The sequence below is a fragment of the Lagenorhynchus albirostris genome, chromosome 10 (genome assembly GCF_949774975.1).
Source record: "Lagenorhynchus albirostris chromosome 10, mLagAlb1.1, whole genome shotgun sequence".
Lineage (NCBI taxonomy): Eukaryota > Metazoa > Chordata > Mammalia > Artiodactyla > Delphinidae > Lagenorhynchus > Lagenorhynchus albirostris.
Genome location: NC_083104.1, coordinates 100066553 through 100089895, shown reverse-complemented (window position 1 = coordinate 100089895; position 23343 = coordinate 100066553). Strand labels below are relative to the sequence as shown.

Here is a 23343-nt window from a genome sequence, read left to right as displayed (position 1 = left end):
CTCCACACTGCTAGAGCTGTTGAGGCAAGGGCGGCAGCCACAGACAGGCTGTTCGTTCAGAGAAAGTAAGAAACACACAGCCCGGAAAGCGTAAAGCTCCCCGGTTACTGTTCTCGCACAGGATTCACGAGCTACCACCCAGCAAATAAAATGACCACGTCCTGCACATTCACTACTGAGGTTCACAGCTACGAGTAGATTTTTCCTCTAATTCCTTTTCATTCAATATACTGTGACTTTATGAAACAGCTGCACTCCAGCAGCTCTGACATAGCGATCCATTCGCCACACACTACTCCTGAGAGCATCCTTCAGAAATACATCAGAAGAGTCACAAAAATGTAATCATTTTCATTTTCTGGTCTTCAACTTCATCCTTTGCATCTTCCGAAACCTGATACGACTCTAGAAAAGAATCTCCTTCTCCATAAAGAATCTCTTGAACTCGTTTCATTTCCCTGTATGTCTCCTTTCTGTCCCAGCCTCTGGGTTCCTCAGTCTCAAGCCATCAAGTCTCCAGACTATGTTGGACTTTCACTAGTACTCCTCTGGCAGTTGGGAAGTGTCCAGCCTTTCTCCTCAGGCCTTTCAGCATAATGAGAGTTGCGCAAACTCTCTTCCCGTCTAGGATGTGAGACAATTTCTCTCACGTAGTTTTTTGCCTTAAATCTTTGCCATTTGAATTCTTTTTCTTCCTCCATTTTCCTTTGGACCCTCCCCACGCCTCCCCTGGAGATTGACTTAAAATTTGCAAACAATTAACTTTAGTCTTGCATTATTAACTTTAAAAAAAAACAGTTACTCTTAGCAATTGCTATGAAATAGAGGCGAGAGAACTTAAAGTCACAGGATCACTTTGAAAGAAAAGGTAGCAGAGATGTAAAGAGCTTTATTGCAACCACCTGGGATGCGTGAGTGAGTGCATTACCTGCGTCCCTCAACAACAGACGGTACTCCTCGGGGGCATTGCCCGACGTGAGACTGAGACAAGGCCAGGTCACCTGGCCCCTGGCCTCCTTGTTCAAGCATCTACAGATGCCCTCTGCCCAGCCCTCCTACCTCTTCCCCTTCTGGGGCCTGGGCCTGGGGAGCAGAAACCCGGCCAGCCCTGACCCCGCCCCAGCCAGGCCTGACAGGGGACAGAAGCAGAGTGGACACATGTGATCTGTCACGTATGCAGCAGAGGCAGCTGGAGGCCTTAATCCCCAACTTGAGCTCCCACGCTGGCCCAAGACCAGCCCGGCGCCCCTGGCTGACAGCCAGCCTGCAAGGCTCAGAGACTTTGCTTCCTAATATGGGACAGAAATGGTGTGAAGACGTTTGGTTTTAAAAGACCTGCCCCAGATCCCGCCTCTTCCCGCCAAATCCCCCAGAGATGGGCTTTGTGCTAATTCTACTCCCGCTTGGCCGAAAAATTTTCCACTCAGCAGTCAGTCTTCAGGGTCTTGGTGTTATTTTCTTTTTAACACAACCAGCCCCTCGGCCCCGACTGAAGTGCTGCCTGCAGCGGGCATCTGTCTGCCGCTTTCTGACTTAGAATTTAGGGGCCCTTTGGGCTTCCAACTTGGACGCCAACTGGCAGGTACGGCCTGAACTGTGTAAGTGCAAAGGGTGCAACTACAGACTCCTACCTGACAAATCCAGCGCTCTTCAAACAGCAGAAAGACCGCTGCTCTCTGTGCACCATCCTTTCCTCCTGCCCACAGGCGGGCCCTGTTGCCTAAATACTCTCGCCCCTTAAAGCAGAGTATGTGTGTCTTGTAATCCGTAACCTGGAACGCCTTCATTCACATTCTTTCACTAGGCTTAGAAAGCGATGGGGAAATTCAGTTGGTTTTCAATAACTTTGTGTGGTGTGTACTTAAGGGCACAGGGACAGTTAAAAGTAGCTGATGGTGATACGATGATGAAACACCATCAGACGCAAACGTGAGCTGGTCTCTACTCAGAACTAATTCTCTAACTTTCACACTCTGATGTAAACTCCTAACACTGCTTCTGAAATCACAGCTGCTGATATCTGAGCAGACTCAGGGAGCCCAGACTGTCAGAGAATCTTCAAGGTGAAGGGTGCTGGAAGACACCCTCGGCAGCCCTCATGCCCGAGACACCATCAGTGCTGGGGAACTCACTCCCTCCTGGGCCTCTGCTAATTGCTAGAAAGCGCCTCTCTCGTAGCCCGAGACCTTTCATGCCACATCTATCCGGTGGTCTGATCTGTTCCTTCCCTCCGGCTTATATAGATTAAATGCCTTCCCTTCCTCGGGTGACAGAGAGTCTGCAGGTTGGCCCTACCACGTGGCTTGCGGGGCCGGCTGGAGCTTCACCCACGAGCACGGCACACGTGGCTCAGGCCTGGGTTCCTTCTGCAGCTCCACACTGCCTGGCTGGCATTCCCTGACCGCAGAGGAGGTCCTCTGCGGTGCGCTGTCGCCAGAAAGGAACCCTAAAGGGCAGAAATACTTTCTCTAGTGGAGCGTTTGGGTTTCATGCCGTTGGATTTGGCCCCCCAGCTGCCTCCCCCTTCTCAGGAAACAACACTTTATCCCTCCTGTTGCTCAGGCCAGAGTCCTCGGGGTCACCCCTGACCCCTCTCTTTCCCACCCACGTGGGTTTCCTCAGCCAATCCTATCGGCTCTTCTTTCCAAATCCATCCAGAATCCCACCCCTCTCCCCATCTCCACCACCTGCTCCAAACCTTCGCCACCTGCTACCCGGTCTTCCTGCTTCCTACCCGCATCCCCAGCTTTTCTCCCCACGGCAGCCGGAGGGATCCCGCTGACAGGCACGCCGGGACAGGCCGCGCCTCAGGTGGAAGCCGTCGCCAGCCTCTTCCCCGCTCCTCCTGTGGGCCTCTCCCCCCGAGCCCATCGGGCCCTCACTTTCCGCAGTCGGCATGGCGTGCTTCCGTACCACCTTCAGGTCCTCACCCCAACGTCACCTCCTCAGGGGACCTGCCTCGACCACCACCCTCCCTAAAGCTGCACACCAGCACACGCCAGCCCAGCACCCCCTGGCCAGCCCAGCACCCCCGGGGGAGCTCCGTCGGGAACACGAGAGCCCTCCGTCTTAGCCATTCATCACGGGCACCACCTGTCTCTCCCAGCCAGCCCGGGAGCCACAGCGGGTGGGGACGGTCTGTGCGGTTCGACTTTATCCCCGGTGCGCATAGCAGAGGCTGCACGTAGCAGGACTCCGCAACCACTTGCTGAAAGTTGATGGCTCTGGGCTCACACGCCTCCTGCTTTCCCCATATCCCTTCAGGGAGAGTACCAAGTTCTGCTGCAGCTGTACACCCAGGACCGCTCCACCGTGGCCTGCGCCAACGTCACCATCCTTTGTTCCTGAGCGCGGCGAGCTGTCCCGCAGGGACCGCAGCTTCCCACACTCGCCCTGCCGTGAGGAAGGACCAGTGACGACAGAGCAAGCCTCTGGGGACGCGCAGGTGCTGGTTTCAGCCCCAGGACCACAGGTCCCCAGGCTCCGCGGATGTAAGGAGGCCCCCCGAAACATCTGCTTCTCAGGAGCTCCTGGGGGTCATCCAGCAGTCTTGAGGGGCCGTCCCTCTTCCCTAAGTGCTCACCTGACATCACTCCCCTTTTTTCAGCTCCTGGGGGCCCTTCCTTGGTCGCCCAAAATAAAGAAACCGGCACCACAATTGTGCCTCCTGGTCTGTTACAGAATCTTGGTACAGTCCTGTAGCTCTAACGGAAGTTCCTCTGCACACAGAGCCGGGGCTGCCACGGCATCGGTGATGCTGAGAGATTCAGGACAGTGGCGGCCCAGTGGCAATGACAGCACTGGGGAGTGAGCCGTTCCTTCTCCTGGGGAAGCCCAGAAAGCCGACGAAACCGCACAAGCGATACATCACAGTCTCCCCTGAACACACCTCATTATCCTGAATCGTGGCTGTCCTGGCCCCGGCGCACCGTGGCCCTCGTGAATGTGTTCGTTAATTCACTCAGCAAGTCATGGCCGGTCACTCACATGCTGGGCCCTGTGCTCAGCACTTAGGCTACTCCAGGGAGTAAGACAGACACTGTCCCTGCCCTCACGGAGCCTGCAGTCCCCTGGAATATTAAAAAGCCACGTGTCCACCAGGGGCCACATCACGCATGTACAGAGCCACCTCCTCTGATGCCCCCTGTAAATGACGAGGTGACCTGTATGTTGCCAGAGTCGTTTGGTGTCCCTGGTGTCTCCTGTCCCCGGATGTGCAGCATCCCTGGGGGGCTCCACCTCCCCTTCCACACCCTGTGCTCCCCCCACCTCTCTCCTTCCAGCATCCCTGGGGGGCTCCACCTCCCCTTCGACACCCTGTGCTCCCCCCACCTCTCTCCTTCCAGCATCCCTGGGGGGCTCCACCTCCCCTTCCACATGCTGTGCTCCCCCCACCTCTCTCCTTCCAGCATCCCTGGGTTCCACATCTGGCCCCCTTGCTCCTGTGGAGGGGCCGAAGTCGGGAGACTGGGTTGACCTTCTCAGTTGATAAAAGTGCCACTGTGTTACAGATTAAAAGAGCAAAGAAATGCATAGTTTAAAAATGTTCGTTGCTATTAATTACTGTCTGTACACAGTTGAACTACCCGGAATAGCAGGCCATAAATGCCTGGTGAATCAAAACCTTAAAAGAAGCATCTGAGGTTTTCTGGGTTGTGGAGAGAGAAAATTACAGCAGTGTCCTCGCCTACGCCCAAAATGCTCCAGAGAAGAGCCCTGCTGTGGCCATGCCAGGCTTGGGGGCAAGCGTCTGAGCACACACAGCGGACACTGTTGTGTACCCAGACGGCAAACTGGACTGCTGGTCCTTCCCCATCCCCTCTGGTGAGACATTTCCTGCTCCCTTTCCAGAAACATCCCTACATCCAGTTAAGGGCCCTGGGTGGCTCCCGAGTGCTCACATGTTCCGACGGCTCAGGACGGCTGTCACAGCCTTGCATAGACAGGGGCAGGGAACGGGGAACAAGCAGACCGGGCCGTTCCCTTTCCTGTCCTTCACTCTCTTCTTAAAATTCATCGAGAGTGTGTGTGTGTGTGCGTGTGTGTGTGAGAGAGAGAGACAGACAGACAGACAGAGACAGAGAGAGTGAGACAGAGAGAGTGAGAGAGAAAGAGAGGAGAGAGGGAGAGACGAAGGGAGAAAGAGGTTTAGTTAAACAGAGATTTCCGCACATGCACAGGCTGACCCTAGCCTCGACTAAGCACACGGGAGCACACGGCCGCTGCACTAAGGGTGTAATTTGAGGGGGGAAAAGAGTGTTTCTCCAAACACTCTTTTTGGAGATTTCTCCAAAATCTGTCTGTCCTTAGCGTGGGCCTTATATTTCACTGAGTTTCACTCCTGCAAGTTGAGAAAGCTTTTCACTGTGTATAACTCTCCTATTAAAAAATACAAACAGTCCTGGTAGGAGAAAGCCAGAAGCAGTATCAAAACTCCAGTAGAACAGAATAACGAAGATGAAGTTTGGAAGTGTCATCCCAGGAAGAGGGAGGTGTTGAGGGGCAGTGGGCTGCCTGGGGCAAAAGCCCTCTTAGCTGGTCACCCACGTGTGCCTGGGTCGGGGGAGGGGGGAGGGCGACCTGCCAAAGAACTTCATTACTTCTCATCTTCCCATAAATGATTTGCCACTGTTTCAAAATCAACATCAAGTATTCTAAAAACTTCTCCTGAATAAACTTCCCTGAAAAACAAAGTCGGTTTTATTCAAGATTATGCTATGCCTCCAAACCGAAGAACTCTCGTGGAAATCAGCCAGCTCCAGTCATTTTGGTGTCCGTAGGCCCTTCCTTATATTTTAAGGGAATGTGTGTGTGTGTGTGTATTTTTTAAGGGAATGCCAAGGCCCAAGGAAAGCTTTGCCAAGCAAGGTCCAGGCAGACAGCTGAAGATCCATTTGGCCACTGTGATCGCCCCACTCGGAACGTTCGGCTGTAAAGAACGGAGACCAGCTCAGTCTGCTTACACACGCAGCTCAGCTCTGACTGCTAAGTCCCAGGCGGTTCAAGTATCAGCCGTGGTTTGCTACACAGGTGCACACTGTCATCAGCACTTTACCTCTACTTCTCCGAAGTTCCTTCACCTCTGGCCTCCATGAATATTGGCTTCACCCTCAGACAGTCTTTCCTGCAATGGCAAATAGTTGCACGCTTGTCCAAAGTACCAAGGAGAGAGACCTTTCCCCCGAAGCCCTGCATTCACCTTGATTTCACTGGCTTGGGTCACATGACCACTCCTGGCCAATCACTTTGGCCCCGTGCTGATTGGCTTGCCTAGATCACATGACCCACCCCCCAGAGCTGGATTGGCATTAGTCCCACTGGAACCACACCATTCCTTAAGTGGACACTAGGGAGGTTGGAAAGGGTAAAGGGAGGAAAGGGGGAGACGCTGGTAGTGGAGGGTGCGTCTAGAATTAGACAGGCCGGCTTTTCAGCTGTTAACCGGGCGAGTGCCTCAGATTCTCTAAGCCTCTGTTTCCTCATCCGTACGTGTCAACAATAATAACACCTGCCTTACAGAAATACCCTGAGAATTAAATGAGAGAACAGTGCCAGGCACGTAACTCCATGAATGTGAGTTACTACTCTGTTCGGAATGCTATAATAAAAATACATAAGCTGGGTGGCTTACAAGCAACCGACATTTATTTCTCACATTTTTCTCAGTTATTTCTGGATGCTGGAAAGACCAAGACCAAGTTGCCAGCAAGTTCAGTGTCTGGTGAGGGGCCGCTTCCTGGATCACAGACAGCTGTCTTCCTGCTGTGTCTTCACGCGGTGGGAGGGGTGAGGAAAAGCTCTCCGCGGTCCCTTTCATAAAGACACTAATCACCTAATCACCTCCCAAAGACCCACCACCAATACCATCACACTGGGAGTAAGAATTTCAACATATGAATTGGGTCGGGGGAGGGGGGGACACAAACATTCAGTCTATAGCAGGTGGGTATTCACCTTGGAGCTGAAGCCCTGTTTCCTAATTTCCCTCTCCAATCCCTCCGACATCATCACGGCCAAAGTGTCTTTGAGCCTTGACCTCACCCATAAGCCCACCTTCCTTTTTAAGTCCTGAAATGGTTCCTTGGCACCTTGATTTCTTCAAAGCGTAGCTGGTTTAAGTAGACCTGGGATGTTCACTGAGCTACATGAACTCTGAAAAGAATTCAAGGGAAACATTAAGGTACAAGTTTCCCCTGAAACAGAAACTTTATAACCAGGCCAAAAAAAAAAAAAAAAGGCCTAGGAAAGAAAATGTGTGTAATTTTTAATTAAACTTGCTTCCTGTTTTTTTTTTAAAAAAAAAAGATACACATTCAGGATGTGAAGAACTAAATGTAACAACTGCAAATTACATCTGCTTTCTGAAAAAAATCACCCAAAATAGCCAGGAAGAGAACGGAAAAGGCCACATCCTGATTTTGACCCGCACTTGTTAGGGAGGGAAAGTTTATCACGCCAGCAGTTCAATTTCAGATTGGAATCAGCTACAATTTTCTCAGTCAACTTTCTCAGACGAGTTCTTCTGTCTAGTTTCCCGATCATTTTATCTGGCAAGCAGGGGTTCCAGAGGAATTGGGAAAGAGCTACTTTACATCTAGTGTGTAAATCACTTCAGTTGTTCCATTGGAGCTGAAGCCTTCAGCTGCCTTCAAATGCACGAGCCTGAATTTTCTTTCTCCTCTAACCCAGCTTGCCTTTAAAATGCGTGACAAAACCAAATTCCTTCCTGCAGTATCTTGGTCTCCTCACTCCTGAGGAAAAGCGTATAAGCATCGATGTTATTTCTTCCTCCAGCTGATATTTTTATGGACTCCCTGAAACCCAAGCCAGGATGGAAAGAAAGAAAACATCCAGGCCATGCAAGCCTGTATCATTTTATTTGGTTTTCCCTCCTTTTCTTCTACTCAGACATAGTGGAAGAAAACTGGAGAAGGGGCTAGAGAATGTTATGGAAATGGTCAAAGGGATACAGCGAGGTTTCCACACAGAGGTAGACTAAAAAGGTTAAAATGTGTCAGTATAGAAAAATAACATCTGAGAAGGCAGAATAATAATAACAACTGTTTAAAAGCGAACAATTAGTTGAGCATTTGCTATGTTCCAGCATTGAGCTGGGTATTTTACCTGTATTTCAGTTCTTAATCTCAATAACAGCCCATGGGGGAAAATCCAAGGACCCACCTTATAGAAGAGGAAGCCGTGGTTAGTAAAGTGAGGAAACAGACAGACCCCATGCTTCTTCAGGCTCGTGAGCTCAGGGAGCTGGGACTCAAATCTGTCCGACTCCATCCTAGCTCTCACCAGCTGACGCTACCTCGGCTGTTTGGCTGGAGGCTATATAAGAAGCAGCACTGTGTGTTATAGCCTGGCAGTTTCTTTCAAGTCAAGCAGCAGACAGGCTGAGAACAAAAGGTAGCGACTAAAAAAGTGTTAGATTAATTCACTGATGGGAGCACAGAAAAGAAAGAGCAGGTTCAGCCCAGCTGTCAGCCCTGGTGGTTCACTCCCGGGGACTGGGACACATTATATCTCTGCTATAATTGGGCAAGGAACTCGGTGTCAGACAAAATAAAGTATATAAGGAAAGATGCGTTCGCCCAAGCCCAGGCTTTTCTCTCAATACTTAGTTGTGATCCCTGAAACTCAACCACTCAGCAGGTATTTACTGGGGCCAACTGTGCACCCAGATCTCACCCTAGCCCGTGCCCCTGCTCGAGTCCCCCGTCACCCTCCTGAGCATCCTCCTGGTCAGCATCCCTCGCTGGAGAGAGGTTATTCTCTTCACCAAGCGTGGCCTCTCCACCCCTTTTCACATGTGACTCATGTTGCCTGAGTCCCCTTCGGTGGCAGCAGGTGTGGGGCTGACCTGGTGGATGAGGGCTCTGTGCAGGGTTCCATGGGGATGGGATGGATGAAGGAAGGAGGGGGAGGGGAGGGGAGGGGAGGGGAGGGGATGCCAGCTTGAGAAGGGCATCCGGACAAGGAGGCAGCATTGAAACCACAGGCTGACGGCGGGAGCAGAGGCTGGAGGGGCAGGGAGCAGCCGTTCTGAGGGTGGAAGGAGATCGGGGCACACACGGGGCCACAGCAGCCTCTATATGGACCAGAAGCCGGAGTTCGCGACGGGGCAGCCGAGAGCCGCCGGGCACTCAGTGGCCATCGGCTTCTTCCCAGGTTTACTTCTCCCAGCCAGACACACTAACACTCGAGTCATGACTTTCCCCATGGCAGGATCACGTGTTTGTGATCTCTCGTCCTGTCTTAGTCCGTTCTGCTGCTGTGACAAAGACATCACGGAGCAGGGAGTTGAGGAACCACAGAAATTCACCTCTCACAGTTCCGGAGGCTGCAAGTCCTAGGTGTGGGCAGATTCCGAGTCTGGTGAGGGTCCCTTCCTGGTCCCTGGTTCATAGACAGATGGCCAGACAGACGGTCTTCCCACTGTGCCCTCAGTGGCCGAAGGGGTGGGAGCTCTCTGGGGCCTCTTCGGTAAGCACCGTAACCCCACCCGTGGGGAATCCACCCTCATGACCTAACCACCTCCCAAAGCCCCCAGGAGGCAACACCATCACCGCAGAGGGTCAGTTTCAACATCAGAATTTTGGAGGGACGCAAACATTCAGACCTCACAGCTCCCTCACGTTTTTCCTTTCCCCACTTCATTTTTGGTAATGAAACAGAAGAAATTGAAAGCTTAACATAGAAACTCCTCTATGAAAATGATCCCAACCACCAAAGAGAAAGAATAGTTATGTGATGTGATAGAAGTGCTACATATCACTTGGAAAGCGATCGGATTACAATATATAAACGTATCAATGTAATGCCTCGTACATCTTAAACATACACGATGTTATATGTCAATACATTTGACTTTTTTAAAAAAAGAACGGAAGGAATAAACTCCTGTATTGGTTACCTGTCCACGTCTGCCACTGTTAGTAATGACCCCCCTTGTCAACCTGGGAGACAAACGTCATGTCTGGAGTCATTTAGAAGAGAAAGGTGCTTTTCACCCCTGTCTCGCTCCCTGGCCACCATTTTTCCTAATCGTATCGGATTTTCCCTTTGTTGCCTCCCAAGGTACCAGACTATTCATTTGTCTGAGTTGAGTTTTTTCCCTTCACTTTCACACCCTGAGGCCTATCTGTCTACAGTTGTTCGGTTTTTGTTCAATTTTTTAATCGGATCTCATTGTTCACTATTTTATGTGTTCTGACTTCAATATTTCACAGCCACATTCAGGCTTCCAGAACCCTGGGCTCAGGAACAAGCCACTGACGTTCATCCCTGAGAGCCAAGTGGCGCCTGTTCCACTCAGAGAGTTCGTTCCCAGACCCTGGAGAAACATCCCTAAAAGTTAGAAATTAAAAATGAGCACAACTGTGGTAGGAAACCGATCCTCCCTGTAGCAGAAGACACGGTTTCATCTCTTCTGGATGTTTCGGGCTGGAAGTGGTGATGTTGGCTCTGCCTTGTGGGCGAGCTTCTGGGGGCAGAGGCGGACAGGAAGGGGGGCCTGGTGTCCCAGCCCCGCAGACGTGCGTCGGAGCCTCAAGGAGAGAGAATTGACAGCAGGAATCTGGGCCAGCAGCTGACTCATCAGGGGTTCAGAGCCACCAGGGTACCCGTGGTACTTTGTGGCACCCCCATGGCACTGGGGTACAGGGGCAGGAAGGGAGAACACAGCACGGCTTGTTCCACGAACCTGGGAGAGCCAGCCCAAAGCAGGGAGGGGAGAGCCAGGCCTGAGCGCAGGTGCCATGCTGCCCCCGGAACGCACAATGGCTCTGCCTTCCTGCAGCTTGGAGAGCTGGGATGAGAACCCGGGGGAGACAAGAATGAGAGAGGAAAGAACTGCTCTTCTGCTGACAGAGGCCCCAGAAATAACCAGCGTGGAATGTGACGAGAGTCTGCAGAGATTCCCTGATACACAAGTGGGGGGACCAGTCAGTGACATTTCATTCCTTTCTCCTCGTTAGCATGTCTTCACAAGAACCCACAGACTGACACCTAAAACGTTCCAGCTTTTCTGGTGCGCAGGATTTCCCTCCTCCAGAGCCACGCCAGGATGGGAATCCACTTCCTTACCACGTGCTTCCACCCCAGCCCCTTCTGTTCCTCACTGGCATCTGGGGGTCCACTTGGACATCCTCGTAACCTCCGCGCCATCCCCGTGTTACTGCTTTTCTGTCCACTTGAGGACAGGCGGGACGCGCTGCTCCTGATGGGAAAAGCGCCCCTTCCTCCCCACCCTCCTGATGACAAGCGTTAGAATGTCTGTCTGTCTGTGTCCTGGATGAGCACACCCCGAATCCCCACAGCCTATCCTTTACCTTATGCCCAAAGCAAATGTGTGGCAGGGTTTATAACAGAGGAAACTCCAAACTCAGGGTAATTTACCAAGAATTAGACCTTCATGAATATGACCGGAATGCAGTGCGTAGGGAACATTGTCCTAGCTACGCAGGCAATATTTCTAAGTAACAGTTAATGGCCAACTGCTTGGAGCTTTTTCGTGTCCCTTCTTCTTTAGGGTCCACAAAAAACAGATATAATCTCATCCTCAGGGTCCTGAGCCAAACGCCATACGGCAAAGGTTCAGACTAGCAAACTAACCAGGAGGAGGTAAATTAACCAATGAGAGGAGTATACAGTTAGAGTTTCAGCTCAATCCGCTTTCTAACTGTATGACCAGGACTCCTGGGGCAGCTTTCCAACATGCAGAATAGACTTTATTTCAAAGAAACAAATGCCTTGTCATGCAGCCAGACCAAATGCCATGATGGAAACTACCACTAGGATAGACGGCACCTTTGGGTACCCCCTCCCAGGGGAACCAGAATCAGTTGCGTATGACTTGACAAGAAGATGACACCCTTGTGCAAAGCAAAGGGGTGCCCATCCTCTGGGCAGACAGGGGCCCATGCTCAGACACATGGCTTGGTAAGTGGACACATGCCAGATTTCAGTCCCCAGTCTCCACTTGTGCAGTCCACAACCTATACAACCTTACCCAGAGACCCAGGCCAAGCTTTGGAATCTTCTCCCACCACATGGCACAGGTTGAGGAAAGAGAGCTAAACAAAGGGAATCTTCTGCCTCAAGAAGGCACCAGTCTCTGCCTGTTGATTGATGGTCCCAGATCTCACCTCTAACCCACCCTACCCAGTCCCCACTCACCTCTACCAACCAACCAAAGTTAATAAGGTGACACCCTAGCTAAGATTTATTCTGGAGGCAAAACTGCTAAGTGGAACAAACACATTGACTTCTCTCTAATCTTGCCTGTTCACTGCCATTCCGCATATTGACTCGGAACTCACTTTGTTCCATTATAACAACAGTCATTCACAACCTTGCTCCATGACCTGAAAGTTTTGGAACGTCGCTCCCTCCAAGAAGCCGTCTGTCTCTGGTGCCCAGGCTGGGTGAAAGGTCCCTCCTGGGGCTCCCCAGCACCTCCCCTTGACCATGGTGTGACTATAATCGCTTATTTGCTTTTTGTCTCTTCTACTAGGACATAAGCAACCTGAGAGATAAGCTGGGTCCTGTTCACCTCTGCACAAATTCCAGCACTGGGCTTAAAATATTTGTTGAATAAATGGTCTAGGACAGAAAAAGCATGCTGGTGGTGTACTGCACTAGTTTGCTAGGGCTGCTGTAGCAGAGAACACAGACTGAGTGCCTTAAAACAACACAAGTTTCTGTTTAATCCATTTTCCCCGGCACCGGAACCCCACAGGGTCATCAGATAGATCTTTCTAAAGCACAAATCTGGTTATGTCACTCGTCTGCATAAAGTTCTTAAAAGCCCCCTGCCTCATGCCTGCAACACCCTGCATCTGTGGTACCGTGCCCTCTGTAACCTGGGTCCTCCGCCCCTCGCCAGCATTCCCACCGTTCACTTTACAGTGAAGCAACACGGGGCCGCTCGCGTCTCCTGGAGCACAAGGTTCCCCTAAGCTTCCAGCTTTGCACAGGCTGCTCCCGTGCCTAGAGCGTGCTTCTCCTTTACCTGGCTGCTCTCCCAAGGTCTCTGTTGAGATTCTGCTCTCTCTGGGGAGCTGTTCCTTATTCACGAGAGATTAGCTTCCCCTCCAACAAGCTCCGTTGCATCCTATCACAGGGCTACTCACTGGGCTACGATCACCTGTTTATCTCTCTGTCTTCCCCACTGGACTGGGAGCACCTTGCAGGCAGGCACTGCGTTTTCTCCAGTTTCTAATAGAGGGCCTGGCACTTAGTAAACTCTGATCGATTCCTGTGGAGTTGAATTGTGTCAGAACCAACAGGGCCCCCAGAAGTGGATTTCCTACCGCTCCTCTGCCACCCCCTTGGTCGACGTCCCTGATTACTACCCACTGTTTGGTCTCTTGTCAACAATATGCTCCACCCTGGGTCCTAGACTCCACCCTGGATCCCAGTGTGCCCTCTCCAGACCTCCTTGTCTGAGCTCCCAGATTTTCAGCCTGTCTTTAGACTCACGTGGCTGAGTGCTGAGTGAGGACCACCCTTTGACCCCGGTCATCCTCTGTGGAATTGAACCGTATCAGAATCCACAGTGCCCTGGGAAGTAGATTTCCTTCTCTGAACCTCTGTCTCCTTTGTCTGAGCCCCTACTGAACACCAATACTGACCAAGTGGACCACAGTTTCCTGGTTTACTTTTCCACCCTGCCACACCCGTCTGCCTACACCCAAGCCATCCAGGAGAAATCTGATGTGCAGGCCATCCATGTCATTTAAAATTTTTCTAGAAGCCACATTTTAAAAAAGGAAAAAGAAACAGGCGAAATTAATTTTTAAAGCAATAATTCCACCAACAGCAGCTTTATTGCTTATGCATTTTTTTTTCTCCGTACGGCTTGGTATAAGTGATCTGAGTTCCCCCACCAGCGATCGAACCTGCACCCCCTGTAGTGGAAGCATGGAGTCTTAACCACTGGGCCACCAGGGAAGTCCCAGGTGAAATTAATTTTAATAATATATTTTATTTAACACAATATGTCCAAACTGTTATCATTTCAATATGTAATCAATAGTTTAAAAATTATCAGAAAAATATTTGACATTCTTGTGTTCATGCCAAGACTTCACAATCTAGTCTGTATTTTTCACTTGCAGCACACCTCGATTTGGACTACCCTCATCTCGGTGCCTAACGGCTACAGGTGACCAGCGACTGCCATGCTGGACAGGAGATGGCGTGTTAGTATTAATGGTAATAGCTAGTGGATACTGTGTCCTTACCACTTGCCCAGGGCTCTACTGAGCCTCTAAGACTTTTCATGCATTATCAAACTTACCTCTCACAGCAATCCCATAAGCTAGGGACTTAGGATGCCAATGAGGAAACAGTCTCAGAGATTAAGAGACTTACTTACCACTGGTCTACACTGTCTCCTGACCAATGGAACACTTAGTAAACATGGGATTTGCTAACACTTAGAAGTCACATATCGAAAGTGCACGTGAAGGCTAAAAAATGCTATGGATAACATAGCTAAAAAGTTTTGATGAGTAAATTCACATTTTGAAAGTCATCAGAGAGAACAGCCATATCCTTCCAGAAAATACCCCTCTGTGCCATGGCCAAAAAGTGGATGAAAAGTCCGACAAAGGGTAACATTTATTATGCTCTCAGGCTTTGAAAACTTCAAAGAGAATTAGTTTAGAGAAAGTTCATTTTCAACAGGTTAGACAGACAATTAAAATCAAGCTGGTTTCCTTCTTTGGTCCCTTCATCCAGCAAACTCTGTCAGCCTCTGGGGCCAGTGCTCTTAGCCCGACATGCAGTGGCAGGGACGTTAGCTGCTTTCTCAAGTGCTGTTTTCCAAGACTTCTCTGTGATGGGGATCAGTGGTTTCCTTCTCTTGTCCTTGTGAACTGAGAGGGATGCCCTCCTAGCAACCGGAAGGGGAGACCTGTCCCCATCCTCAACATATGGAATAAAGATCATCTTCCAGCAATAGTCTTAGGTAATTAAACTTTTCTTTGTGCCATGATTTATCCTCTGGGAAATATTTACCCCTTTAACCTTTAGACTTTACATATAAAATGTAGCTTCTTTGCAATTAGGATTAAGTTCTGTTTCAAGGGACAGAAAATCAAGCAGTGACTTACACAAGTTAGAAGATGAGCTCTCTCTCCCATGAACCTAGGCAGCCCATGATCAGTGGGGCTTGAGTTTGTCTTATTTTGTGGCTTTAATCACCCTCCACAAATGGCTTCTGTCTCATGGTCCAAAATGGCTGTCCAGATCCAGTCATCTCATCATATTCCAGCCAGCAAGAGAGGCAAAAGGGCAGGGAGGGAATAACCCCTCTTTTAAGGACTCTTCCTGAAAGCCGTATATACCATATTGACCAGAACATAACACAAGGCCATCTAAGCTTCAAGGGAGGATGAGAAATGTAATCTTCTCCCTGGGTGTCTTCAGCAGCATGTGAACGTGCCTCTCAGACATCCGACCGCAGGGAGTGCAGTCGTGCGAGGGCCCAGCTGCTGTGCTCTGAAACCCATCATTGCATTTGCAGTGAGATCAAGCTTGCAGAACGCTGCTCCCAGCCTGAGGGCATCAGTAATTCTAAGGCAGCTCTTTGCTAGGAGTCATATGACTTCTGTGATGGGCAACATCGGCTAGAGGACTGTATGAATTATCTGTGGCTGCGTAACAAATGACACCACATTTTAGTGGCTAAAAACAACACACATTTATCATCTCTCAGTTTCTGTGGGTCAGGAATTCAGTGCTGTTTGGCTGGATCCTCTGCCTCAGGATCTCCCTCAGAGCTGAAGTCAAAGTGTGAGCCAGAGCTGAGGTCTCATCTGAGGTCTGACTGGGGAAGGACCTGCTTCCAAGCACCCCGGTGGTGGTTGTCAGGATGCGTCTCCTCACACGTTGCTGCACTGGGAGCCTCAGCTCTTGCCTAGGTCATGGCTGGAGGCCACTTTCAGTCCCAACCTGGCAGCTTGATCCATCAGAATCAGCACGAGAGGGCTTCCCTGGTGGCGCAGTGGTTGAGAGTCCGCCTGCCGATGCAGGGGACACAGGTTCGTGCCCCGGTCCGGGAAGATCCCACATGCCGCGGAGCGGCTGGGCCCGTGAGCCATGGCCACTGAGCCTGCGCATCCGGAGCCTGTGCTCCGCAACGGGAGAGGCCACAACAGTGAGAGGCCCGCGTACAGAAAAAAAAAAAAAAAAAAAAAAAAAAAAAAAAATCAGCACGAGAGAGAGAGAGAGTCCAGGAAGACGGGGGTCACAGGCTTTCGTAACAGCATCGGGGAATGGACATCCCATCACTTTGCCATCTTCTATTCATTAGGCGCTAGTCACTAGGTCCAGTTCATTCTCAAAGTGAAGGGATTATACAAAGTCACGGGTACCTGGAGGTAGGGGTCATTGGGGCTCATCTCTGAAATCTGCCTGTCACAAAGGTCCAAAACTTGCCAAACTTTCTTTAGAACTGCACTGTAGTGTAAGATGTTCCCATCCAGCTCCTTCCTTCCTCCCTCCTTCCCTCCTTTCCAACCTCCCTCCCTCTCTTCCTTCCCTCCCTCCCTCCCTTCCTTCCTTCCCTCCTTTTCTCCTGCACTTGAGGTCAGACCTGCTCTGTGTTCTGGTGGCCCCTCCAGCCTTCCTCTAGCTGCCTTTCCATCTTTCCTAGCAGACATTGTCCCTAACAAACTCCTTGCACTTTTAATCCCTTCTTAGCACCTGCTTCTCAGAACACCAGGACTAACACAGTGGCCATGGGCAGCTAAAATTGTGCAGTTTCTGTTGCTGAGGAATAAGAGAAGAAAGGATTCTGAGAAGTCTTGCCAATATCCCTAATATAATTCTGAAATCACCCACCTGTGGGTCTCAGCACATTCGATATTAAAGGTAAAATACAACTTTTCCCCCAAGAAATTTAAATAGCTGGAAAGACATGTTTCTACCTTGGTCCATATATGTGTATTGTACGTGTTACAGTAATCCTTAACCTGACTTAGAATTTAAATTTCTAGAGAGTAAGAGTCTAAGAATAAAATCAATATGAAAAAATGATGATTCCAAATCTTATTTTTTATTGCATAATTTTAAAGACAGACCTTAGGCCCCCAAATATTTTTAAGTTGCAATTTTTACCTAAGTCCTTAATTCTGTACTGATTTTCCAAAAGTGGTTAGTAGATTCATCTAAATTTGCTAAGAACTCAGCTTTAGAGAGTGGGCAGGTCTTAGAAACTCAGATAAGGGCTGAACACTTAATTTGGAAAAGGTAACACTGAGTCAAAAGGTATAATAAATTGCTCTGACACATTCTTGGTTTGCCTCACATGAGAACAGTCCACTATGTTTTTATTCATCGTTGCTGTGTCTGCTTTATCATCGTTTCTAATATGAAATATGCAAAGAAATACTCTATCTACAGAAAATTCCTCTCATTTCCCTTTTGCACCACTCAGAGCTGATAAAAGCTGGAGAAAGGGGTTAGTAATCTTTCTTAATACTGTTTCCCTAGGAAGTCCAGATTGTGTAGTTCACAAGCTCAGCCAGCAGGTGGCAGTCATAACCAATGAGAAAATCCTGACCCTCTTTCTCTAGCAGTTTTGCATTGCCCAGCGGTTGCTTCCTGGACCTTCGTGGTGGGCGGAAGGTGTATGAAGGGGGAGGACTCAGCTGGGCTGCTAGACCGAGTCCAGCTCCGGGAAGGCGGAAGGAGGATTCTGCAGGAAATAACAAAGAAGCGGGGTAGCTGTTCTGTTGAGGTCACAGTGCTGTCCCCAAGCCCTGAGTCACTCAGACCAAGTGCTTTCCCACCAGCAATGCCCACGTGTCTTCCTCATGCCAACACGGGTCTGGCGAGCTTTCCTGAGAGGTGGTTCATTGAGATGGAATTATTGCCACCTCTTAAGCTACAGAACTAGGATGGCTGCTCAGAGAGTAAAGGCTTCTGGAGGGTTGGGGAAGCCACTTGAAGAGTCCAGACCTGACCCCAAGGGCAGTGGGTGCCAGTCAAAGATTTTAAGCAGGGCAGTGAGAGGGTGGACGGAACAGAACGCAGAGGTGGCAAAGGAAAGGAGACAGAGGACGTTCTCTTCCTGCCCCTGAGTCTCAGCATCCAGCCACTTTCATCGTACTTCTCATAACATGTTGTGAAGAGTGACAAGGTTCCTTAGGCTCCTTCCTCTACTGCATCTTCGCCAGGGCAATAGCCCCCCCATTTCCAGCGAGTCCCGGGTGAGACAAATGATGGCAGAGCAGCTCGTGGGCTGTGGCGTCGGAGGGAACCAGCTTCAGGATTTAGAGCAGTAACATAAGCTCTCAGACCTTATTTCCTTGTGCGTTAAGTAGGGGTGAAAGTACAGCAGCTCAGGGGCTGCGGTGAGGGTGGAGTGAGGCCAGACAGGGAAGTCCTTAGGACAGCGCTTGAACTAGAGAAAACGCTCAATAAACTGGTTACCATAGACGGAAACTCTACCTGGGAAGTGCTCATGAAGCCGGGCAAATCCACTAGCAGATGCTGAGCAAGCCCTGGGGCTCATCACACCCACGATTCTATAAAGACCCTGCACGCGCGCGCACACACACACACACACACACACACACACACACACACAGGCATAAAGGGCTTCTCCCCCATCCTACACACACCCACTGGGTCTGCTTAGAGCCACCCACTTCTTTGCTTCTGCCAAGGTGCCCTGGAGGTGTTCCCTTTTCCATCTGCATGAAAATGCACCCAGAGGGCCCACCTGGGGTCCAGCCCTCTGGGATTCTGTACCCCTGGGATGGCCCTGACTCTGGCCCACCATCCAGGGCTTACCGGAGCCAGAGAAAGGTCACCTGCTGCTTTTGATAAGTAACTAGAAATGTCGGCCTCTACAGCATCAGACACTTTGAGACCACACCAAGGCTCTGCACGTGTTTGAACCGCAGGGAAGGGCAGGTGTCCTGTGAGGTTAGAAAGATGGTGGGAAATCACAGGAGTCACGTGAGGAAAAGCCACGCCTAGAAACACCACGTTCACACCTGTCGGGCCCTGAGCCGGAGCCCGCGCCCGGGGAGCGAACCCGGCGCGCTGCCTACCCTGCTGCAGGGCCTGCCGGCTCCTCTCGCCCAGCATCCAGTGAGAACTTGCACTGCTTACCAGCTCAGCCTTCACCCAGATCGACTCCAAATGCCTTCCCATGCCAAATGGGCGGGCAGCGAATGGGTCAGCCTTCCATGTCCAAGCTTCCAAAGCTCTGAAAAGGGGTCCCCCAGGAGGCAGGGGCAGCTGCTAGGACCAGACTCTTCTAATGTAACTGAAGTTGTGTAGCAAAACCTGTGAGGCCCAGCTTACAGCTTCCTATGCCCCAAATGTGGTTTTGAAAGTTGGTTTGGTATGTTTTCCCATCCAAACAAGGAGGCTTGGAGAGTGCATTTGTAGAACTCCCTAAAGGCAGTCAAACCCACTCCAGGCCTCATGCAGAGACTGGGAAGTCAGGGAAAGCCTGACAAGTTTTGGGGGACTGGACCAAGGTCAGAGTTGGAGGAGAATTGACAAGAAGCGACCCGGGGGAAGGTACACAGACACCCAGGGAGATGATGAAGGATTTTGGAAGCCACTTAGGAGTTTGGATTTACCTTGAGGGCAATGGGGCACCATCTAAAGGTTTTATACAGGGGAGACGCCAGACCACAAAGTGTGGAACCCTTCTCCCCTCAGGGGTTGGGATGGTGGGTGTGAACTCAGCAGGGAAGAGCATGCGCTTGTGAGGAAGGACCTGGCCTCTCCCCCGACCGTGGGCAGGGAAGGGGACCCTGAGGATCTCGGCTTTAGTATTGGGAGACAGAGGGGGGACGAGGGGGTGTTTGTTCAAATGGCCAACAGGCCACCAAATTGGAGATCAGAGGGCTAGTTTTAGGTGGGGTGCAGGTGTGCATGAACTTGGGGGATGTCTGCACTCTGCTTTCTTGGAAATGCCATCTCCTCCCAGCCTGGAAGCTTCCATCAATCCAGACACAGCAACTGCGTGGCAGTGCCAGGACTGAAAGAGTGGTGCAAAACGGAAAGAAGTTTCTATTGTTTGTGAGGCATTTGTTCTCTCTAAATGTGGGACAAAACCAAAGTCCACTGCCCTTCAAGATGGAATAGACTGATTTCTCTTCGTGCACAGGGACTGCACGGAACTTGAGGCTTGTGGGAAGTCCTTTAAAGTTGAACTATTTTTATGATATCATAGTGTTCTTCTAAAAGGAAAAATAGTATAAATAAATACACAACCTGCAGCACCAATGATAAGGTTACATTTTTTCTTTAAATTAATTAATTAATTTATTTTTTCTTGCGTTGGGTCTTCGTTGCTGTGCACGGGCTTTCTCTAGTTGAGGAGCGCGGGGGCTACTCTTCATTATGGTGCATGGGCTTTTCATTGCGGTGGCTTCTTTTATTGCAGAGCACAGGCTCTAGGCGCGCAGACTTCAGTAGTTGTGGCGCACGGGCTTAGTCGCTCTGCGGCATGAGGGATCTTCCTGGACCAGGGCTTGAACCCATGTCCCTGGTATTGGCAGGTGGATTCTTAACCACTGCACCACCGGGGAAGTCCCAAGGTTACATTTTTTTCTATTTAAATATATTAATAAATAAATCCAAGGGCACTCAAGGACACACATCCCTAACCACGGGTCAGTTAGTGCAGGAGCAGACTGGCCAGGCTTTTGAACTGAAACATTTTTATCAAAGCCACACCGACGTTGCACAAATGACCACTCGTTCTCCAAACTGCACGTTTTGTAATACAAGCATTTTAATTTTGCTTGATATGTATTTCCTTTACTTATAAATTTCACCTATTTATATATTTTTCATTTGTTTGTTTGTTTGTTTTAGACAAAAGCCAGGGTTAACAAAAGCTAACCAAAAATACACCCAGAAACATAGGCTTATAGTGCCGGAAACTCCCCTCTCGAAAGCAAGAAAGTTTCTTAGCTAATTTGTGAAACCTTGGTAGGCTTCCATGAGATTTCGAAAATAGTTTCATGGCAAGATGGCTCACATATTTCTCCATGAATAGATTAGAAACAGATTGATGATTATTGAAACAGAAAACATAAATACTACTGTATTTCATGTAATCTGAGGCTCCTTCGGTGTTATTTAATGAAACACCAAGCAAGGGAAATTGTTGCCATCTCACTGTATGTGTCACAGTGCTTTCTTAGCACTTAGAATTTTTATTTTTAACGTGTTAAAAGAACTCTTTTAGACCTGTTCGAACACAGAATGTATTATATCACGTATCACTCCTCTGCATACACAAAAAGGAAATAGAGGCTAAATAAATTGGTTAAGGTACGCCTAAAACTCTTCCCCATGCAGAATCTACCTCTTTGGAATCACATTTGAGGCAGGACCTCTGGAATCCATGTTCTCCATCCACCACTGTCCTATGAGCCATCGAGGGCTTTCAGGAGAATTTTGGTAAGGCCGTATTTCTCCTAAAAGTGCTCCACAGTTGTCTTCAGGATTTTCCTCCAAACCTCTGACACCCGTTCTCTAAGCTTTGATGCCCATACAGTACCAGCAACACTATGACACACAGCTGCCTACTTCACAGCTAGAATAAGAGATCTCAGAATGGCTAGAGCACGAGAAAGTGTTCCTCCTAAAATCAGTGAAATGGGTGCAATGGACTGAATGTCCCCCTAAAATTCATATGTAGAAATGCTAATCTCCAACGTGACGGTATTCAGAGGTGGAGCCTTTGGGGGGGTGATTGAGTCACGAGGGTGGAGCCCTCAGGATGGGATTAGTGCCCTCGTAAAAGGGACCCCAGCGAGCTGCCTCCTCTTTCTGCCCTGTAAGGACAAAATGAGAAGTTGTGACCTGGAAGAGGGCCCTCGCCCAACCCAGCTGGTACCTTGACGGCCATGTTTCAGTCTCCAGAATTGTGAGCAATAAATGTCTGATGTTTATAAGTCACGCAGTCTGTGGCACAATGTTATAGCAACGGGAACTAAGACACACGATCACTTGAATTTAACATGCGCTTCTGCTGTCTCCCATCTCCACGTCCCCCCACTCAGATACAGGGGTGTGTGTGTGTGTGTGTGTGAGTGTGCGCACATGTGCATACCTAAAGATAACTTTGGGAGAAGGAGGAAAATCTGGCATCCGTGATAAAAAGTAGGAAAGACCACATTTGAAAAATGCACGACAAACCCATGGGTTCGGATGATCACAGCTGTCAACCGTCTAGAATACCCGAGGCTAGTCCACAGCGTGACTCAGACATACGGGAAGCTAGACCTCGTGCATCAGGAAGCCAGGGGGATACTCACCAGACACAACAGCACAGGCTTTGGGGGCAGCCCCTGAGGGGAGTGGATGGTGGTTTTCTCCTTTAACTTGCCCAGTGACGCTCCCATGACCATGCTCCCTGAGTTCCAGGTTACTCAGCTGCAAAAAAGGACAATTATGGTGCATGTCTCACAGGGGGTGGTAAAGAATAAATAAAGCCACCTATGGACATGCCATGAATAAAGGCCAAATACTTTTTGGTTGCCCCCGCCCCATTTATCCCGCCCTCAATATATAGCCCCAAGCTTTACCCCAAAGACTGAAAATAAATCAGAACCGAAAACAGAAAAACCAGAAAAAAACCAGAGAAACAAAATTAAAGCGTGTTTTTGTCTGTATTTTACGGATTCCTGAGAGGAGACAATTTCTCCTGAAAACATATTTTTGTGCAACAACATATAAACATAACAGCTAAAGACTGGGGGCATTTTTCTGGCATTCTACTACAGGGTTTTTTTTATACAATTTTTAAAGCTTACACTCAATTCACAGTTACTACAAAATATTGGCTCTATTCCCCATGTTGTACAATACATCTTTGCGCCCTGTCTTACACCCAATTGTTTGTACCTCCCATCCCCCCACCCCTATATTTCCCCTCCCCCCCCCACTGCTAACCTCTAGTTTGTTCTCTGTATCTGTAAGGCTGCTTCTTTTTTGTTCTATTCACTATCTTTTTAAGAATAGTATGTTTGCGTGACTCAGATCTGTAGAGAGATGAGTTCTGCTCTGTCCTTGGTATCCATGAATGCAGTCAGACTCTTCCAGGCAGTGGCAAGTTCAGCCATGGGCAGACGGTCAGCGATGACGCAGCAGATCCCGAGCCTGGCTGCTCAGAATGGCTCACCCCTCCCTTTCCTAGGTATACCTCCTGCAGCATCCTCCCGGGCCACACCAGGTGAAAGGCCCCAGCACAGGACAAGCAAATATAAACCTCTGCCTTCCAGGAAGCCCACAAACCTCCTTCCCTGGGGTTGGTTCCAGTCAAAGGTTGGGCTTGATTCCAGTCAA

The 23343-nt window shown here is 49.7% G+C and overlaps 1 protein-coding gene and 1 long non-coding RNA gene across 2 annotated transcripts in view; one reads left to right on the top strand and one right to left on the bottom strand.

The window, feature by feature from the left end:
- Window positions 1–3645, top strand: part of LY86 (lymphocyte antigen 86) — a 50178-nt gene extending 46533 nt beyond the window's left edge. Inside the window, exon 5 of the mRNA XM_060164286.1 lies at window positions 3265–3645. Within this exon, the coding sequence (XP_060020269.1) occupies window positions 3265–3348 (84 nt within the window). The 3' untranslated portion in view covers window positions 3349–3645. The remainder of the gene's footprint in view (window positions 1–3264) is intronic.
- The window catches only part of LOC132528253 (uncharacterized), a 126286-nt gene that overhangs the window by 23499 nt on the left and 79444 nt on the right, over window positions 1–23343 (bottom strand). The window contains exon 3 of the long non-coding RNA XR_009543144.1: window positions 22310–22431. This is a non-coding gene — a long non-coding RNA (uncharacterized LOC132528253). The remainder of the gene's footprint in view (window positions 1–22309; window positions 22432–23343) is intronic.